The following is a 22751-nucleotide window of genomic DNA, read 5'->3' as shown; positions in this document are numbered from 1 at the left end:
AAACAACGACGTTTTATAATTAAAAAACTCTGTATTTCGAAAAGAAAACAACAAATAAATGAAATGGCACACAATAGCCAAAAGATGTTAGAGTTTGTATCTGTTGAAAGTGTATGACCTTGCATAATGAAGCTTTTAATCTGAATTATAGTTTGCATTATGCATCCTGTGTAGTTGAGAACATATAACAAACACGCCTTCATCTGTTGTGACTACTGACTTCCGCTGTCATATACACAACCTAGTCTATTCATTGTATTGCTGTATCATGCATTATAGCAAAGCGTAAGAAAACGTGGGCCACGTGACTGAATTATTTAGCGCGAGACATTTGCGTTGTGGGAGGTCTTGCTATACTACTATATTACACAATTTATATGATATAACGCCTATTTTTCACCATTTCCGATAAATGCGACAGAGCAATACCTACGGGTTCCCACTGCGTTTGTAAGTTTTATTGACATAACGTTTTTGTTGTTATGGATCTAAATGGATTTGAATGTACAGGAAGCAAATATAATTTTATTATGAAACTATCTCATTCTGTTTTTATACGATCTGAATAACTGACCCCTCGGGGTGGGCTGCGGTGGCGGATTGGTATGCCACTATCAAACTAAGGTGTCTGAACATCTGTGATCACTGGCCCTTAACTATGGTTTTTGCACCGTGTCCTCCGGGTTTCCTAGTGGCCTGGTACTGGCCCCAGGTCGATTGTTTTTCTCCGGGCACTCCGGGTTTCCTAGTGGCCTCGTACTGGCCGCAGGTCGCGATAAAAAATTTTTATCTCCGGGCACTCCAGGTTTCTTCCAACACCAAAACGTTGCACGTCCTTCAATGACCATGGCTGTTAAAATGACGAAGAACACACAAACCAAAACCAAAAGTAGGATAGGGTTTCTTTGTGTTACATGTAACTAGTGTTCATAGCGGGTCTTGTCGAACATGCAGAGTATGTTTGCCATTCTGGAACACCTTGTCTCCTCCCCTCTCCTTTACTTTTTCGCCGGGTGCCCATGGAAATCCTATTGCCCTGATTTGAACTATTTTGCGTTTGTATTGTGGGTTTCGTTAACATTTCATTACATTCTTACTGTTTCCTGGCTATTTTTTTAAATTTCAAATTGAAGTTTTAACAGGTGTTATCTTGCTAAGGTAAGGAAATTCAGTCCAATTTTCAGTGATATTTCCTTTTACTTATTTAACAAATCGGATGAGCCGTTTGAGCTGATAGTTGTTCGTTGTCGTCCTATGATGAGAACATATTCTTGAAGTATTCAGTCCTTTTCCTTCTTGAAATTTAGTATCACTAATGGATGAAGTTGCCATAGGGTGCAATACAATGTTCGCTTTGTTTGGCTTTCTGCATCGAAAACAAAATTGTGAAATTGTGCTTCTTTACTCCGCATTTCTGGTAATTATTTACGTAACAAAGCAGTAACTCTGCTGGTTGATATCAGTCCCAGATTTATTGTCACACGGCTTACAAGAAATACTAACTTTAGAAGTGTAATCTTATAAGAGGTCTTAAAGGTATTCTCCCCATTGAACTGTAAAGCGGGGACGATCCAGGACATTGACATTGTGTAAATGGATGTACTATTTGATATCGTTTACTGCAAACTATTTAATATTTACTATGGAATGCCAACAATGGGGATATCGACAGCTCAATTGTGCCTGATGCCATTCCAGTGTGATTGAACAAGTTTAACGTGTAGGAGGTTACTTAAAGAGGGGTGGGTAGGAGTTAAAGTGACGGGAGGAAAATATGGGTTTTGTTTGTTTGGGAAGGAGTTGGTAATAAGAAACAGATGGAACGTTAATGATAGTGAAAGGGTGAGGGAGTGGTGACGTGGTTGTTTGGAGAGTGAGATGGTAGATTTATATATAAGGGGTGGGTGTGATTGAGAGTGAAAGAGTGAGGGAATAAGCACCTAGACAAAGGACGGAAGAGTGGTGACGTGGTTTTTGGAGAGTGAGATGGAAGGACAAATTGTAAAGGAACGTGATTCATAGTGAACGGAGTGAGGGAATAAGCAACTGGAGAGGGACATAACCCCTAAACAAACCAACGGATCAAAAACTCGAATAGCTTCATAATTTACAGTCAGCTGACTCTCAAGTGAAATGATAAAACGAAACGTCTGTGTTACAAGGCTGCCGCGGGGAAGCTGTCTGATCACGTGGTCGGTATAGACAGACAAAAACACAATACACAGTTCGTACAGGGTCATACAAAATTTACAGTCATACAAGTAAGTAGTATTCCGGTGAAGTAACAAGACATATGATTACACAGTAACAGCGATTGATTTGTCCTGTTCTATGCCGAGACAATACATCGTGTGCTGATCTCGATAGCACAGCGGCAATAGATCTATGGTGGGATAAGGCGGGTCTGAATTCAAGCGAAATGTGTACTAGGTAAAAAGGACTTGTTTCAATTTGATATTTAAATCAGCTTTAGTGCAAAAAGGATAATGAACATGTTGGTTGGCGGATGGTGAGGATTTTAAAAAATGTGTATATTACTGAGGAAAATAATACTATAGGTTCATTCACATTTATAAGAGATATTCAGATAAAGGGGTTATCAGAATATTACTTACAACTTCTTTTCTTGTTTATTTTTTATCATTAGAAGTCAAAATGATTTCAAATCGAGCTTGAAGGTAGTAATCTTCTCCTAGCATCTATGGACTAATATATACGTTTCAGACTGTTACAATCACATGTATCTGTTGGAATTGTTACCCATTTTGTATAATACTATACTACAATCTATCAGTACTGTGATAATATCCTTAATTATAATATTATTGCAAACAGGGTAGCAATTCAATTGTACACGTATTCTTAGCTTGAACCATTATTACGGCCTAAACCCTTTAACATCGTACATACAAGGTCAATGGGTCAATAATGGGACTTTGGAAAATCACAAAAACCTCTCAGATTATTCAATAGATGCTAATATCATATTCTTTTAAACTTAAACAGGCATCACCCCGGGTGTAATCACGTACAATAGACGCTATGCTTATAACTGTCAAAATACAGTTTTGCTCATGAAACGAGCATGATAGGTAATTCGTGCACGTACATTTATAAGCGAAATTCTAGTCAAAATTGATCAAAATATACCATTGAATTTCTCCTACCTAGCGAATCAACCAAGCTATAATTTGTACCTAATTGGCAAACACGTACATCGCCTTGAGGTGCTGCTACATGTACTTTGAAGATAAAACAAGTGTCATTTCTCGTCAGTTTGACAAGAAAAATATTAATTTTGATATAGAAAATAACGCATATGTCTCGTTTTCCACTTTCTTTGTTAAAGCAATGCTTTATTCCACAGATTTAAAGCATTGTCAAGGTCATTCGAATCGTTAATGCATAATAGAATTTAGTTTTGCTCTACCAGACCGCGTATTCTATATCATAGAATATAAGACGATTTTCCCCGCGTTTACACTGATTTAGTGGTTGATGCTTTATCTAAACTTACTAAGTTCTAATGTTCTCAAGCATTCGCCTCTGGGTGGGACCTATTTCATATCAATATATATGCGGCTGTGATTCAACACGTGTGAACGCGATTTCTGTTTTGTCGACAGCTGGCCTTGTACATATTCCCTGGTGTAAAGCCAGCTAGTCCTTGACTCCTGGTTACTTATAGCTGATTAACGCTCCAACTTTTATTGATTTCCTTTGCTATCAATAAGGAGACAGGATGTTGGGGGTGTTTGCCACCGGAAGTAGTAAGTATGAACGATGATTTTTGTGTGTAATCTTTGCCAAAGTATTGTTCATCCTTCACGGGTAATTAAGGGTCGCGATAACAACAATTTCCGACTACGTGGCGTTTATTATCGGTATAATCTTTATCGAGAAATGGAATGAAAACATGTAACCAAACTGCTTGTCAACAGTGGCAAGTCTTCTTGAATACAGTTAAACTGTTCTTGCATGACTAATGCCGTATCTTCAAATTTACACACAAACATATATCGTGCAACAAAGGGTCGATCCAACAAAGTACATAATCTGCTGACAATCAGTTGTATAAATAATGAAACAGCATTTCTATCTCACTAAATTCTGAAACCTGGGTAAGCTGATAAGCTTAACGCCAGGTAAACCATGTTTTTATGATGTGTATTTTAAAAGAAATACTAACATTCAGAATAAAGACCTGCATGTGAAGGGTACAAACATACAATACAAAAGCAAGAGAACTGTAATAATATGACCATTGATGAACGTGTAACATGTGCCTGGTTTTGAATGTAACGATAATGATCTCTGCACACATTTGTATGTATGACAAATCGCCTGTAATGGTATATCTAGTTATATCTACTTACGGCATTTCTATAACGCCCTAACGCTATATTAGATAGACTTCCATGTAGCCTTAAATGGATTATGCAATTGGAATAATATTTGGTTGTATCCATTTAAGTATGAGCATAGTTCGCATGGGCGTACGTGTCGTCGATACATTTTAAAGGTTTTTAGTTTCAATATATCATTATAACTAACCGGAATTTGCACAACCGAGCTCTGAATATTTTGTTCTTTTGATCAGAGTACGATAACCGTGTGAATAGCCGCCACATGCAACATTTAAATAGGCGACAAGCGTTTTTTTTGCTAACAACAGCACCCACAAGAAGCATCTAAAAGGACATGAAAGTTCAATAAAAAGTGTATCCGAAACATCACCAGTGCTTTGAATTCGTCGGCTTCGTCTTTAAGTTCCATGACGTGCCTGCCGTGTGAGTTACGACACAGAAAAACATAGCTTCCTCTAATTTTGGGTTTCGTGCTTTGTTGATGAATTTGCTCTCCAAGCAATTAAGCCGACCCGTGAGCGCCATCCATCTTTGGATAGAACACTGTTTGTGTGGGCGGGCTTGCCATTAGCGAAACGGGTCGACCTTTCCAGCTACCACCATACTGGAATGTTAACGACACTGAGACTACCCGGATAATTCACTACGGCAGGCAGACAGAAATTAAATTGATAAACTTCTGGTACCGATGATGTGTTTTCCTTTGTACTGATATTTTAGATCCTACCGCTATGATATACATTTCTTCTGCCATAATTGGAATAATCGCAGACATCCAAAACCCATTGGACGTAATGCTGCGATACAAGTAACGTAAATTGATGGAACTCGTACGTATGTTGGTTGGAAAGCAGTCAATATTGAGTGCATGTGAAGGCTAATTTTATTTAGAGAAAACACATGTCGAGTTAGTGCAGGTTTGCTATTTTCGTGGAGACATTAGACGACATCCCCGCCTACACTGTTCAAACAATAGATCGGTTTTCTGTGTCTTGAGATAAGATCAAATCTCTTTATACATGTACACTGTACTTCTTGGCCATAGTCGGTTAACAATAGTAGTACTAGACCTCTGCGTGTTTAAATCCTCATCAGTTTTCTAGCACATACAGTTACCATTACTGTTCACGATATCGCTTTTATGAACGTAGCGATGCCTCCGCTAGGGGTCGAACCCAATACCTTCGGTTTTCTAGCCTTACGCTCTACCGAAGGAGCTGTTTTATATTGTTAACGTTTTGCAAGCGAGTTCACTTAATTATTTACAAGTGTCTTAAATATCTAGCATATATGAGACTGTGGTTATGCTCTTTAAATGCCAAGTGAGCATACGGTCCGCGTCAAATAAACGCGAACTTCCCTAATTAGTTTGCTTGATTTTAGTTCACTTTAATTTTTTCTATACATTAAAATAGTTTGTCACAAAAAATAGTCTTTATTCTAGAAAAACTTCGTTTCATATCATTGACTTTCCATTTTTCAGGTAAAAATGTATACTAAGCGAATGCTTTTCTCAAAATTGCGGATTCAATATAGAGAATTACGACATATACATGCACAATGATAGGCTGATACGTGTATTCCCCGGGGGCAGGGCAGCATCTGTCACCTACATTGTACATCGTATATAGGGTTCATGTTTCTCGCAATGCTGTGATACTATACACCATATGTTCAGTATATAATTCTCAATCGTACTTTACTAATGAAGAGTAGGATAAATTGACTTCAAAGAGCGGACCTTTACATATGGTCTCCTTAATGTCTCGAAGTATGATAGCCTTTCGTGTAACGGTCTATCAATACAAACGTACAAAATAATCAAACCGCGGTAGAAAAAAATGTGAGTGCAAATAGAAACAAGATATGTGTGCGATTTCTGTAGGGAAAGGGATGAAAAGGAAAAGTATTGCAGTAATGTGGATGTACGGCGATAAACCTATAGCGAGTAAATAAAAATTGCAAATATTAATGAAACCAGTTAACAGCAGCAGTAATCTTGTCAAATGAGGAAACGGAAGTAGCTTTGATGTTTGCAGGACCATTTATATACATTTACATACTAAATGAGAAAAATCGAACAATATCTAAAATACGACCAATTCGAGGCCTCGGTGGCCATATTTGATGTCCGATCAGAAAAAAAAACATATGTTCTGCACATCAATCCGCTCCTGCAAATTAATACTCATGTCTTTTTCCATTATTATCCTGCTAGTTGTTTCGGAGGAAACTTCCCGGTACATTTTGTCGGGGAAAAATAAGAAGAAAAGCAGCAAAAGCGTAAGTCCCCAGAACTCGTTTCGGGGACTTATTAGATCAATACATTGACACTGAGAACATATACTTTACTGTTTACATGGTACCGATTCTTTAGGAAAGGATGCAAATGTCACAGAAAGCATACACCCATATGTTATAAATTATCGAGACACTGAATAATAATCTCCACCCCCCCCCCCCCCCCCCCCCCCCCCCCCCCCCCCCCTCCCAACGGTTTTCTTGTTAAAAGGCTAGGAACCTATTCAGCATGTGTTAACATATTTCAATCCGACATCTAAGCGTTTGTGTGTCTTTACTTATCTATACCCATCTCCATCATACATGTATTTATCGTATTATATATAATACAGTCGAGATCGATTTTGTGTCAGCATCGGTCACGCTATGACGCGTGTTTATATTTTACTACAATTGAACAAATAGAAATAGTTTGAACTGCTTAGTCAGAAATATAACTGTTCCCCATTGTTATGTATTGATTATGATTGTTGATTTCCGCTTTACTGGATCGGGTCCATTATCCTAAGGCTGCGTCATTGTTATTCATGTTCTGATGTAACCTTTATTATCCTTTTTTTTTTTTATATATATATCGGAAGAAAATCTGGGCAAAAACACAAAAAAATATCATAATGAATAAAAAAAGAATAAATAAATAAATAATCAGGTATTCCAGGGAAGGTCCCTTCTGGACAAATCCAGACTACTGAGGTTTTTCTTGATACATCCGAATTATTGAGGTCCTTCAAAGCCAGTCAAGTTTACCGTTACGCGACCGCAATATTCTTTTGATGAACGTGAAAGGCTCGAACTAGTCTTCTTGTCTCAACAAGGTAACGCAAACTGAGCCTTTGGTTTTACTATGACACAGGGAGTGTAAGTGGGCGTAACCCCTGGAGTATCGATGATGTGTTTGGGAGAGAAAAGACCTGCTGTGTACCGCTGAATTTAATTGTATGCTATGACTAATGTGTCCCCCAGCAGAATCGGTTGTTTTCCTCTGTGTCTACTGCCTATAAAGAACAATTAAGAGACCATAATTTACCTGCTGTCCTCATTACAACCTCAATCTTTTCTTGTCTGCTTACTTTCTTTCTGGTGGTGTCTCACTAGGTACATATGTACTCGTCCATATCTATAGGACACTAGCTGGTGGTGTCTCACTAGGAACTCGTCAATATATATAGGTCACCGGCTGATGGTGTCTCACGAGGCACTCGTCCATATCTATAGGACACTAGTTGGTGGTGTCTCACGAGGCACTCGTCCATATCTTTAGGACACTAGCTGGTGGTGTCTCACAAGACACTCGTCCATATCTATAGGACACTAGCTGGTAGTGTCTCACTAGACACTCGTCCATATATATAGGTTACCAGCTGGTGGTGTCTCACTAGATACTCGTCCATATCTATAGGACACTAGCTGGTGGTGTTTCACTAGACACTCGTCCATATCTATAGGACACTAGCTGGTGGTGTCTCACGAGGCACTCGTCCATATCTATAGGACACTAGTTGGTGGTGTCTCACGAGGCACTCGTCCATATCTATATGACACTAGCTGGTGGTGTCTAATTAGGCACTCATCCATATATATAGGACACCAGCTGGTGGTGTCTCACGAGGCACTCGTCCATATCTATAGGTCACCAGCTTGTGGTGTCTCACGAGGCACTCGTCCATATATATAGGACACTAGCTGGTTGTGTCTCATTTGGCACTCGTCCATATATATAGGTCACTAGCTAGTGGTGTCTCATAAGGCACTCGTCCATATCTTTAGGACACTAGCTGGTGGTGTCTCATTAGGTACTCGTCCATATCTATAGGACACTAGCTGGTGGTGTCTCACGAGGCACTCGTCCATATCTATAGGACACCAGCTGGTGGTGTCTCACTAGCCACTCGTCCGTATTTATAGGACACTAGCTTGTGATGTCTCATTAGGCACTCGTCCATATATATACAGGTCACATGCTGATGGTGTCTCACGAGGCACTCATCCATATCTATAGAACACTAGTTGGTGGTGTCTCACTAGACACTCGTCCATGTCTATAGAACACTAGCTGGTGGTGTCTCACTAGACACTCGTCCATATCTATAGGACACTAGCTGGTGGTGTCTCACGAGGCACTCGTCCATATGTATAGGACACTAGCTGGTGGTGTCTCACTAGGAACTCGTCAATATATATAGGTCACCGGCTGATGGTGTCTCACTAGGCACTCGTCCATATCTATAGGACACTAGCTGGTGGTGTCTCACGAGGCACTCGTCCATATGTATAGGACACTAGCTGGTGGTGTCTCACTAGGAACTCGTCAATATATATAGGTCACCGGCTGATGGTGTCTCACTAGGCACTCGTCCATATCTATAGGACACTAGCTGGTGGTGTCTCACGAGGCACTCGTCCATATCTATAGGACACTAGCTGGTGGTGTCTCACGAGGCACTCGTCCATATCTATAGGACACTAGCTGGTGGTGTCTCACGAGGCACTCGTCCATATCTATAGGACACTAGCTGGTGGTGTCTCACGAGGCACTCGTCCATATCTATAGGACACTAGCTGTTGGAATCTCACTAGGAACTCGTCCATATATATAGGTCACTAGCTAGTGGTGTCTGATTAGACACTCGTTTATATCTTTAAGACACTAGCTGGTGGTGTCTCATTAGGTACTCGTCCATATCTATAGAACACTAGCTGGTGGTGTCTCACTAGGCACTCGTCCATATCTATAGGACACCAGCTGGTGGTGTCTCACGAGGCACTCGTCCATATCTATAGGTTACCAGTTGGTGGTGTCTCACTAGACACTCGTCAATATATAAAGGACACTAGCTGGTGATGTCGCACTAGACACTCGTCAATATATACAGATCACCGGCTGATGGTGTCTCACGAGGCACTCGTCCATATCTATAGGTCACCAGCTGGTGGTGTCTCACGAGGCACTAGTCCATATCTATAGGACACAAGCTGGTGGGGTCTCACTAGTCACTCGTCCATATCTATAGGCACTAGACACTCGTCCATATCTATAGGACACCAGCTCATGGTGTCTCACTAGTCACTCGTCCATATATATTGGACACAAGCTGGTGGTGTCTCACTAGACACTCGTCCATATCTATAGGTCACCAGCTCATGGTGTCTCACTAGGCACTCGTCCATATCTATAGGACACTAGCTGGTGGTGTCTCACTAGACACTCGTCCATATCTATAGGTCACCAGCTCATGGTGTCTCACTAGTCACTCGTCCATATCTATAGGACACAAGCTGGTGGTGTCTCACTAGTCACTCGTCCATATATATTGGACACTAGGTGGTGGTGTCTCACGAGGCACTCGTCCATATCTATAGGACACTAGCTGGTGGTGTCTCACTAGACACTCATCCATATCTATAGGACACAAGCTTGTGGTGTCTCATTAGGCACTCGTTCATATCTATAGGTCACCAGCTGGTGGTGTCTCACGAGGCATTTGTCCATATCTATAGGACACCAGCTCATGGTGTCTCACTAGTCACTCGTCCATATATATTGGACACAAGCTGGTGGTGTCTCACTAGACACTCGTCCATATCTATAGGTCACCAGGTGGTGGTGTCTCACTAGACACTCCTCCATATCTATAGGTCACCAGCTTGTGGTGTCTCATTAGGCACTCGTTCATATCTATAGGACACTAGGTGGTGGTGTCTCACTAGACACTCGTCCATATCTATAGGTCACCAGCTGGTGGTGTCTCACTAGACACTCATCCATATCTATAGGTCACCAGCTTGTGGTGTCTCACGAGGCACTTGTCCATATCTATAGGACACCAGCTCATGGTGTCTCACTAGTCACTCGTCCATATCTATAGGACACAAGCTGGTGGTGTCTCACGAGGCACTTGTCCATATCTATAGGACACCAGCTCATGGTGTCTCACTAGTCACTCGTCCATATATATTGGACACTAGGTGGTGGTGTCTCACGAGGCACTCGTCAATATCTATAGGACACTAACTGGTGGTGTCTCACAAGACACTCGTCAATATATATAGGACACTACCTGGTGGTGTCTCACTAGACACTCGTCCATATCTATAGGACACTAGCTGGTGGTGTATCATAAGGCACTCGTCCGTATCTATAGGACACTAGCTGGTGGTGTCTCACTAGGCACTCGTCCGTATTTATAGGACACTAGCTGCTGAGAAAACATAAAACCCCGAATAAATAAAAGATGGACTAGGTTGAAGCCAAGCTCTTAAACAAAACCAGAGCGGATAATCCGAAACAAACAAGTAAAACACATTATACAAATCCGACACAAACCGATGTATCGGAAGGATAAGTATTTCTAACACCACATGTGAACCCATCAAAGTATCTCTTGCCAAATTCAAACAAATACGTAGATTACAATGACCTAACTCTTTGGGAATAGTTTTAATCATGGAAATCACGACAAGCTAACAATGCATGCACAGCTTGAGCGCTATGTATTGAATATATGTAGGTGATTTGCATTTTGGAAATGCACCGTGTATTTATAACATGTGTAAACTGTTTCAAATATTAATTGCTTCGATTTTCTTTCCCAACCAGTTTCCATCTACCCAGGATCGGTAGAACGGCCTCGGTGTGGAACGTGTAGGTAGAATTCATTATTGGTGTACACAACCTTAGAAGGACCTATGCTTGTTTTGTATAAATATTTAATTTGGCGGAATTCATTACTGGAGGAGATTTCTGCCAACACGCTTCTGATCAAATACAGTTATTTTGAAAAACACAGACTCGTATTCTGCACGAATCCGTTTCTTAACCGGAAATAGATTGTTGTTTGGCCTCGAGATGATTGTTGGGACTTGTAATCATTATTTAGACTAAATCGTTTTTCTGTGGTGATGATGATGAGCGGAAACGGTCCGCATTACTTCCTTATATGGTATGTAGCAGGGCAAAGTGTCTACTAGACTCTGTAGCAATGTTCTCCCCGTGGAGAGTACACTACTCTATAAAGCATGCTAATAGTAGAAGAGGCAGTGGGGTCGATTGCATAATTGTAGAACATGAGATTAATGGGTCCCATCTGGTCTATCACAATCAATCAGTACTGGAGAGAACGGGGTCTAGAAAACACAAACATACATCAAACACCCCTTTGTATTCTGTCTGAGTGGTTCATTGACAAGAGTATGTAATGATACATCATGAGTGAAATATTTTCAAAGCCGGGCTAGCAAATATTCTTTTTGAAACATCGGCAAGTATGCGATAATGATGTGGGATGATATGTGCTAATGCAATTAATGGTGATCATTTTATAAACCAGGGCATGCTTTATAGAAAAACAACATTTTTAATATATAACTGATTCTCGTTTCATGTAAAGTGTCATAAGTAAATGAGGTTTTCCCCCTCCGTCATACTAAACTTCAGTACATATGGATAAGATACATTTCATTTAAAGTCAATGAGAATGTACAATGAATAACGTAACACCTGCAGAGATTTTCACCAACATAGATATTGTATAGATGTTCCAAACTAAGTGATATGCTTGATCTTGTTTGCAGGCACTGTACGAAATCTTACCAAGTTAAATCCTGTTTCAAGAATTTCTGAGTAACAGTATACAGTTGATCGATATAACTTTAAATACATAAGGATAAGCTTTTTTTCCAGAAATGAACCAATCTACGCCGAGATTAAAAAAACGACGGCCATCGTGATGGCCTGATTTTAAACTTGAAATTTCAGCATTTACCAGGGTAAAGACTTGTACCTCCTAACCGAGATCGTTTGGAAATGCAACATAATTTCAGGTTTGACGTTGACTTTGTTGACGGGCGAAAGACTTTTTCGCATGTTATTTTGCTGCGGTCAATGATGTCTTACTATTCTCTATTCAGTTCCCGTGGTTGTCTCTTTATTTTGACTTTGCTCTATAATATTATGCTGTAAATTATGTAATTCTAGCAAACACGAATATTTTGATTTGTTAACATATTCACAAGGATTTAAATTGATCATTAGGACAATGCCTTTCCGTGTACCTTGTTTAATTGCGACGCTAAAATACATTATTATCTCGCAAAATATAACCGCATCGCATTTCAATATATATTGTTGCATCTCTTTTCCATGAAGGTCCATGTAAGGTTTAAAGTGTTGTTTTAATCTTTCCTGCCACTGCTTGTCCGCCCGGTGCATGTATATGTTACGATGGCACATCATCAGAATAGAACAACCGTACCCCACTGCTTGTCGTAAGGGGAGACTTATGTGACCTCCCACCCTCACCAGAACGGGAGGTTTCTTTGGTGCTTTTTACCTAGAGGACATCGCTGATAGCAATACTTGTAATTTGTACTTTCCTACCCGTTCCTTTCGTTAGAGCCTTCCTAGGCACCCGTCTTCACATAGCAAAAGTTTCTGAGAGGACGTTGAACCCTAAACAAAAACTGTTCGCCTTCACTTTTTATTGTTTATGTGAGTTGTTGTTGGTCTGTTGTATTTCGATTTCACTAACCTTCAAAGAGATAGGCTTGTGTACAATGCGTCATCGCTGTTCCTCTGTGGAACAGCTTGATATTCTAGATGGATAACAACAGTTTTATTGACATTTCAATATTGCATTCGTTTTAATTTTATATTACAGGAAGCCAATCCATTGTTTTACCGTGAAAGTGACGTATCGCCGATTTCGTGAGAGTGACAGGAAGCCGGAAAAGGGATAGTTTATCCCGGAAGAGGTGTGTCCTTTATGCTTGAGAGGTATGATCATCATTAGTGACATGGCAAAAGAAAGGCGAATGTGTCTAATTAAGTGAAGAGGCGTGGTTCACACCACACGACCAGGAACAGATGAACGATGACTGATGGAATCCGTGGGAGACTCTAATCTATAATCCGCGTGTCAATAGCACGCGCTCTAGAGCCATACGTGTACTGCCGATTTGTACAAGGTGCTAGGGAAATCAGAACTACTTTCAGAGAGCCAGATAGCAGGAGACTCTAATCGTGTCACGAACAGAATCGGAGACGATCGTGGAAGTGACAGTGCTCATATATCTCAGCAGGCACGGAAAGCCAAATACTCTCTGTCGTCTGCTCTTTTGGATTTCAAATAGAATGCGCTCTACTTAATCACAAAGCCGATCTTATTTTGTCTTCTTGTGACAAGACACAATCCATTACTGACTTCATTTAATTGTTTCCTAGTGTTACATCAGTCCTTGCAATCGGAAAATAATCTGAAAATATTTTGTATTTTAAGACAAAAATCAATCGCTGATCTTCAGCTCATTTTGACAAGTATTCAAAAGGACAAGTATTTCATCCTTTTAGCTTTTAAACATTTTTTTCTGATTAAAAAATTATCCCCAACATTTGCAGCCTTTTGTTAATGAATTTTCTTTTCGAATTAGATTTGAAATTCATAGAGCTTTCACACAAATTATTTTTTCATGATTAAAGTATTGACGTTTTCATTCATGAAATAATTAAAATCCATTATCTTCATTTGCAGACTTCTGGATCTCGAGGCTTTTAGAGTGATTTACGACAAAAATATTATCAGGCGGTGCCGACTTCGTGTGTGGATTGCTGACGCCCTGGAAACAGCACGCAGAGCCATTTCTGGGAGTAGCTTGCTTCGCAATCCGGATTCCGGAACTTGGGAAATATAGCGAAGTGTAACATTGGTAAATTGTTCTTGCTAACCTGCTTGGTTATATATTGGGATACCATTTTCAATTCGAAATTATTTCCTTATCAGGAAAAACATTCAAACATGAATCATGGAGTAAGAAATTAAGGAGGACTATTTTTGCAATACCGACCTGCATGATTTTTAATAGATCAGAGAGTGATTTACAAAACATGTGCTGTTAAAGACATAACGCAACAGTACGAAATAAGACTCCTTACTGGAATATTACATTTGTGGATTTATTTATCAACCGATATTGTAAAAAAAAAGTGATATTAGAACGCTGTTTACATAAAAAAGGAAGATAGATAATGAAAAAGGATATGATTTAATGAAAAGTTCTACCAATTCTGGGAAATATAACCAGTTCGTCTGCATCCGTGTTTGTACATCGAGATAAGCCATATAACAGTGGAAGGTTATATGTAGTGACACGGTCGTAGCAACACTCCTGAGATAAGTGTAAAGGGGTTTTCATTACAGTCCGGTCCATCCCGACGGATTACCATTAATGACGACGAGGACCAGCAGTGCTGTGTACACAGGTTTAAAACTCCTCTGATTGGATTCCAGATGTGGCTAGGATATATTTCTGTGTCCTTCTGAAAAACAAGAAGCCAGTGTTTATAGTCCGACAAAGAGCAATGCCAGTGGATTTTGTGGTAGTACAATTGTCATAAAATAAACTCTGATTAAACTTGAAGAATTAGAAAAAACGGTGACGTAAGCTACTGAGTAGTTAGGATTAGGTCAGTGGTACTGTCTGTGAATTAGGTCAGTGGTACTGTCTGTAAATTAGGTCAGTGGTACTGTCTGTGAATTAGGACGGTGGTACTGTCTGTGAATTAGGACGGTGGTACTGTCTGTGAATTAGGACGGTGGTACTGTCTGTGAATTAGGACGGTGGTACTGTCTGTGAATTAGGACGGTGGTACTGTCTGTGAATTAGGACGGTGGTACTGTCTGTGAATTAGGACGGTGGTACTGTCTGTGAATTAGGACGGTGGTACTGTCTGTGAATTAGGACGGTGGTACTGTCTGTGAATTAGGACGGTGGTACTGTCTGTGAATTAGGACGGTGGTACTGTCTGTGAATTAGGACGGTGGTACTGTCTGTGAATTAGGACGGTGGTACTGTCTGTGAATTAGGACGGTGGTACTGTCTGTGAATTAGGACGGTGGTACTGTCTGTGAATTAGGACGGTGGTACTGTCTGTGAATTAGGACGGTGGTACTGTCTGTGAATTAGGACGGTGGTACTGTCTGTGAATTAGGACGGTGGTACTGTCTGTGAATTACAACGGTGGTACTGTCTATGAATTAGGACGGTGGTACTGTCTGTGAATTAGGACGGTGGTACTGTCTGTGAATTCCACTGACATCAAAGTTGTGCCGATCAACGTTATCATTTTCACGTTAATTCTCCGGATACGAGGAACTTAGCTTATTGATAATTAAAGTGACGTTACGTTATCAATATTCTAGTTATTGATATGCGCTAATAATAGCCGTGTTAACTTAGGTTATCCAACGTAATTACAAAAACACATCAATTCTGATTGTTATCATACTCGTCTGTAGAGCGGACTATTGATTAACACGATTGATACCGATCAGCGCCAATAGAGGGCGCTGTAATTTTGAAATCCGGTCATCGGATAAACCACCTGCTTACAATTAAAGTGACACAATAACTCGTTAAATAAGTAACATGACGCCTATCGGTATGTATTAGCTACCAGCAGGTTCGTGTGAAAGGTTAAACTATCCCTGTGCCCACGAACACATGCCTGTCAAGCAATCAACTGTCTTCTGTGTTAACTGTTACAGACAGTTAATCTGTGTAGTTCAGTCTTCTGTCTGGAGTATCTAGCTCACTGGCCATAAAAGGGCAGCAGCATATATAAACTGCAACAAACCAATTTTGTGGCCTGTTCGTGCGGAATCCGTTCGTGTAAAACCTGCATCATTCACTTGAGTTGTATTGTTGTTTAGAGCGAACGTACCTTGTCAGATTCGTAATCACTCCCCTCTCCTGTACTGTCAATAGACGAACTCTATGATATCTGTACATTTATAGGTGGTGGGATTAACACAAATATTTCAGACAGATCAGCATTTTAGTGTGATTTGAAGTGAAGTAGCTGTCAGTGTCGACTCCCATTAGATTGTACTAGAAAGAGGACTGTCAAACTCCGAGGTCAACAGCGCCACCTGGTGTCAAGATGGCGGAACCAGCACAAGAGAACTCTTACATCCTACAGAAAAGTCAGGTAAGATTATGTTTCTTTATGAAATACATTTTTATAAAAGATAATCATGTATGGTTGTCTTACTTGCGGTAATTTTCAGCTTGATTTTTATCCAAATGAGTATTGTTAATCTGATTTGAAATAAACACGAAGCAACGATAGGAGCCATTGAACACACTGTCAGACATCTACAGGAAAACCCTCGTTATACTGCCAGAACAATTCTTGCGAGGGGTTTGAGTTATTAAGGGGTCCGACGCCTATTGAAGGACATGTACTCTTTTGTACAAAGAAATTGTTAAGAAACAAACTAAAGGGGCCTTTGACGGGCGATAAGCACGGTGTCAGGAGATAGGAGAGGTTTTACATAGGTTGTGACTGTTGTATTTTTTGTAATGTTAAAATGTTGCCTTCGTGTTGACTATGATGACATCCTTTCCTTTTCCGTGGCTAGATATATGGTGACGTCATGTTATATATCATCACTAATGGTGGAAGACGTCGACGATATCACTGATGATTAATTAAACAGATGACGTCACAGTGTTCAGCTGGGCATCTCAAAGTATTAAAGAACATAAAGTGGAAATGCCATGTATGTATTCTATAAATAAGAAAACATTTCACTTCATGTACGCGCTGGTTTTTGAACAGGTATAAAGGACTGAAATTCGTTCTGAATTGACATTACTGGTTTGGGTTAATACAACAACGTATCGACCTCATTGGAAGTCCACAGCAGGTGAACATACTCGTATTACCGATATACATTCGTGTGCATCACTTTAGTTGTTATAGAACAATCTTTAGAATGGTTACACAGCTTACACCGAAAAGTTATATCAGTATTTTGGAATATATTTGCTTTTTTATATAAAACCCTCATATTGCGACAGTAATGCTGTCAGCATAATCACATTTTTATAGAACACACATGTTAACGTCCTCGCAACAGAAAGAAGCAAATACAAAGGATGAATAGGAAGACACCATGAAAAGGGAAGAGTAGGAAATAGAGAAAAGAATAGATATAGATCCCAGTGTAGTCATGGGGACAGCATGTCATGTTGGGTTCACCAAGGTCTCCTAAGTAATGGCCAGGCAGTCAGCCTCCGATTCTCTAGGCCCGCCCACATTGGTCGACTCTTACAACACACAGTGGAACACAACAGGTACATTCTATCTCCAAACCTGTTTCACGGCAATCGTTACAAAACAATATTTAGAATGGTAACAAAGCTTACATTGAAGGCGTTGTTTTACATTATATTATACCTTTAACTATAAGCTACATACTAAGCGCATTACAATTTTTGCATATTTTGAATATGCACAAATTTCATCGGCAATCAGTAACATAAATCAGTATTTGGACATACAAGTACATAAATCACAATGTAAGACGAGCAAAGACATACATGTACATAAATCACAATGTAAGACGAGCAAAGACATACATGTACATAAATCACAATGTAAGACGAGCAAAGACATACATGTACATAAATCACAATGTAAGACGAGCAAAGACATACATGTACATAAATCACAATGTAAGACGAGCAAAGACATACATGTACATAAATCACAATGTAAGACGAGCAAAGACATACATGTACATAAATCACAATGTAAGACGAGCAAAGACATACATGTACATAAATCACAATGTAAGACGATTAGCCCTTTAATATAATGACGTACCAGGACACACTAGTAGGACACGGGTTTGTGCCTTTGACCAATGCTGGTCGTATTAAGGTCTGTTAAACGGTCATATGTTGTAACAGTGGATGTTGTACAACTTGAGCTTAAAATAGAACTAACATATAGAATTGAAAGGTACTACCGACGGGCCTTGCAGCCTAACGCGCACAAGTCAAAAAGCTTAGCATCATCGAACAACTTGAAGATTATTCGATGTATGCTCAATGAGGTTGAGAACGCAAATTTCACGATTGTTATTGGAGAAAGACAATACATTTAGTTTGACATTTTTTTTCACAGATACAGTGTAACATTTTGTATAACTGATGTCCAACTTGGATTTTTTTTTCTTTTTGCTTTTGGGACAGGTGTTTCGACAAATTGGTTTACCTCTGCTTTGTTTGTTGTGTGTATTCGCTTATTTGAAATAGATACTGCGACAACATTTGTCAGCTTCTTTGGTTTGGTCACAGTCAGAAAACACCCGAACCTGCCGGCCCCCCACATTAGTCACCTCTTAAAATACATAGCAGACTACGGCAGGTCTATTCTTTTACAAGAACTATTTAAACAGTGTCAGAAGCCAAGTCATGTTGTTATGACCACGTCAATATTTCTATGACGTAGTCATATTGTTATGACCACGTCAATATTTCTATAACTACGTCATGTTGTTATGACCACGTCAATACTTCTATGACTACGTCATGTTGTTATGACCACGTCAATATTTCTATAACTACGTCTTGTTGTTATGACCACGTCAATATTTCTATAACTACGTCATGTTGTTATGACCACGTCAATATTTCTATGACTACGTCATGTTGTTATGACCACATCAATATTTCTACAACTACGTCATGTTGTAATGACCACGTCAATATTTCTATGACTTAGTCATGTTGTTATGACTACGTCATGTTTCTATGACTACATCATGTTGTTATGATAACATTGCATTGCTGTGACTACGTCATATTGCTATAACTACGTCATGTTAGTATGAACGTGTCATGTTGCTATGACTACGTCATGTTGGTTTTAGTTGTTTTACTAAATACATATTTAAAAACTAATGTTTTTTACACGTGCTGTGCCACGGAGCTACACTTTAACGATTTACTTGGCCTACTATCGTCGCGCCATTATTCCTGCAATATCTCCTCCCAAGTTTCATATAATTGTGTTAGTGATGACAAACCCCTGCCACTGTTATATATGGCTTTGTATAATTAGGTTCCAACTGGAAGATTCAAAGCGTTCTTCCGCTCTATACCACACGAACATGCCGGATACGCGCTCAGAAATATATAATAACATTTAAAATTTTACATCATAGAAACTGCCAATGCCGTGTTCCATTTATAGTGATATGCACGGCTAGGGCTCTGAGGGAAACGGCTTCTCAGCTTTATCGACGTAATAGAAATATCATGAATGTGTTACGGACATAAATGTCCCACGTTGATTTAACAATAATTTCAATGGACAGTAATTTTCCCCTGTTACTCGCGAAAGATGTACTTTTTTCCCTATAAGAAACTATGAATGCCAGTTTCACGATTTTACAATACACTAGTTTAAACAGAATAGCTCAAGGACCACTATGGATAGTGTTTAATAAAATATACAATCAATAAACGTATATCGGGATCTCTAAAGGATGGAAGAAAACCCTATCTTGAATAAAAGTTTTTTAATGTAAAAATAAGGAAGCAAATTGGAAATGTTCAAATAGGCAGTTATATATATTTGGTTATTAACGTTGTGTTCTCTAAGACATACTGAAAGCTTGCTGTGAGATGTAGCTGACGATCTGGTTCATACAGAGTTAATGATTGCTTTGAGATGTAGCTGACGATCTGGTTCATACAGAGTTAAGGATTGCTGTGAGATGTAGCTGACGATCTGGTTCATACAGGGTTAAGGATTGCTTTGAGATGTAGCTGACGATCTGGTTCATACAGGGTTAATAATTGCTGTGAGATGTAGCTGACGATATGGTTCATACAGGGTTAAGAATTGCTGTGAGATGTAGCTGACGATCTGGTTCATGTAGCTGACGATCAGTTTCATACAGGGTTAATAATTGCTGTGAGATGTAGCTGACGATATGGTTCATACAGGGTTAAGAATTGCTGTGAGATGTAGCTGACGATCTGGTTCATGTAGCTGACGATCAGGTTCATACAGGGTTAATAATTGCTGTGAGATGTAGCTGACGATCTGGTTCATGTAGCTGACGATCAGGTTCATACAGGGTTAATAATTGCTGTGAGATGTAGCTGACGATCTGGTTCATACAGGGTTAATAATTGCTGTGAGATGTAGCTGACGATCTGGTTCATACAGGGTTAAGGACTGCTGTGAGATGTAGCTGACGATATGGTTCATACAGGGTTAAGAATTGCTGTGAGATGTAGCTGACGATCTGGTTCATACAGGGTTAAGGAATGCTGTGAGATGTAGCTGACGATCTGGTTCCTACAGCGTTAAGGACTGCTGTGAGATGTAGCTGACGATCTGGTTCATACAGAGTTAAAGATTGCTTTGAGATGTAGCTGACGATCTGGTTCATACAGGGTTAAGGATTGCTGTAAGATGTAGCTGTCGAGCTGGTTCATACAGGGTTAAGGATTGCTGTGAGATGTAGCTGACGATCTGGTTCATACAGGGTTAAAGATTGCTGTGAGATGTAGCTGACGATCTGGTTTATGTAGCTGACGATCTTGTTCATACAGAGTTAAGGATTGCTGTGAGATATAGCTGACGATCTGTTCTCTCAGGTATGTTTGACTGTAGATATATGCACGTGTTCTCTCAGGCATGTTTGACTGTAGATATATGCACGTGTTCTCTCAGGCATGTTTGACTGTAGATATACGCACGTGTTCTCTCAGGCAAGTTTGACTGTAGATACATGTATACACACGTGTTCTCTCAGGCGTGTTTGACTGTATATATACGCATGTGTTCTCTCAGGCATGTTTGGCTGTAGATACATGTATACACACGTGTTCTCTCAGGCATGTTTGGCTGTAGATATATGTATACACACGTGTTCTCTCAGGCATGTTTGACTGTAGATATACGCACGTGTTCTCTCAGGCAAGGTTGACTGTAGATACATGTATACACACGTGTTCTCTTAGTCATGTTTGGCTGTAGATATATGTATACACACGGGTTCTCTTAGGCAAATTTGACTGTAGAGACATATATACACACGTGTTCTCTCAGGCATTTTTGACTGTATATACATGTATACACACGTGTTCTCTCAGGCATGTTTGACTGTAGATATACGCACGTGTTCTCTCAGGCATGTTTGACTGTAGATATACGCACGTTATTTCGCAGGCAAATTTGACTGTAGATACATGTATACACACGTGTTCACTCAGGCATGTTTGACTAGATATACAGATATACACAAGTGTTCCTCAGGCATGTTTGACTTTGACTAGATATACAGATATACACACGTGTTCCTCAGGCAAGTTTGACTAGATATACAGATATACACAAGTGTTCCTCTGGTAAGTTTGACTAGATATACAGATATACACAAGTGCTCTCTCAGGCATGTTTGGCTGTTGATATACACATTCGTTCTCTAAGGCAGTTTTGAATACAAAGAATTCTGTGATATCTAGCTGTAGGTCTGGTTTATACAGGGGTTCAGATTACAAAGGGTTCAGTTTAATCAGGTATCCGGACTACTGTAAAAGATACATGTACCGAATATATATGTGTTAAATATCCTCTGAACTAAAAATATGATATTAAAATAAATCTATGTGAAGAAATAACGAACCTCTCCCACAGGAAACGTGTTTATGCAGAGAGATCCACGAACAAATATTTCTCGCCAGATAATTGCGATTTACATTGCTTCGGTGAAATCCATTTCCGACAGCTTTCAATGGGAAGCACATTACAAAACGACGGTAAGCGTCTTTATAGTGTTGAGATCTCTCGTAAATCAAGAAAAAAAGATAATTACACTTTTATGCAAAACAAGAAAAACAAATCGACATCAGTACCGCGTGCTAGCTAAACTAAAACCATGGATAACAATTCAATTTTCTGTTCTTACACTCATATGTGAATACAATATGGATTCTGAAATAATTATCGCTCAATAATGTTACCATAACCTCCCAGCCATCCCCCTTATAGAGGAAGAAACAAGGTATCGATAGATCGCGCCTATTCAAATTACCTAATGGATTTTCTATAAAATGTCTTTTCCCCTTTGGGAACACACTATTGTAGCCGAGAGACTGATCTAGCGCGAGGTATAATGTATCAACACCAGCCTCCGCTGCCATCAATCAGCGTCCAGTTCCACACTTGTTGCAGATGACACGAGGGATCGAAAATCCATACAAAAACGAAGAGATGGAATC

At 39.7% G+C, this 22751-nt stretch overlaps 1 protein-coding gene across 3 annotated transcripts in view; it reads left to right on the top strand.

The window, feature by feature from the left end:
• LOC110459248 (putative sodium-coupled neutral amino acid transporter 11) overlaps positions 1 to 22751 on the top strand; it is a 113316-nt gene that overhangs the window by 16659 nt on the left and 73906 nt on the right. The window contains exons 2-4 of one of the 3 annotated variants that reach the window (XM_021511451.1): positions 13325 to 13440; positions 14195 to 15126; positions 15177 to 16650. In XM_021511451.1, coding sequence (XP_021367126.1) covers positions 16603 to 16650 — 48 coding nt within the window. In that variant the 5' untranslated portion in view covers positions 13325 to 13440; positions 14195 to 15126; positions 15177 to 16602. Of the gene's footprint in view, positions 1 to 3732; positions 3771 to 13324; positions 13441 to 14194; positions 16651 to 22751 lie in introns of those variants that run through there. The other 2 variants (XM_021511442.1, XM_021511434.1) reach the window with 2 other exon arrangements.

Source organism: Mizuhopecten yessoensis, unplaced genomic scaffold (genome assembly GCF_002113885.1).
Source record: "Mizuhopecten yessoensis strain PY_sf001 unplaced genomic scaffold, ASM211388v2 scaffold1313, whole genome shotgun sequence".
Lineage (NCBI taxonomy): Eukaryota > Metazoa > Mollusca > Bivalvia > Pectinida > Pectinidae > Mizuhopecten > Mizuhopecten yessoensis.
This window is presented reverse-complemented; position numbering and strand designations above follow the sequence as displayed.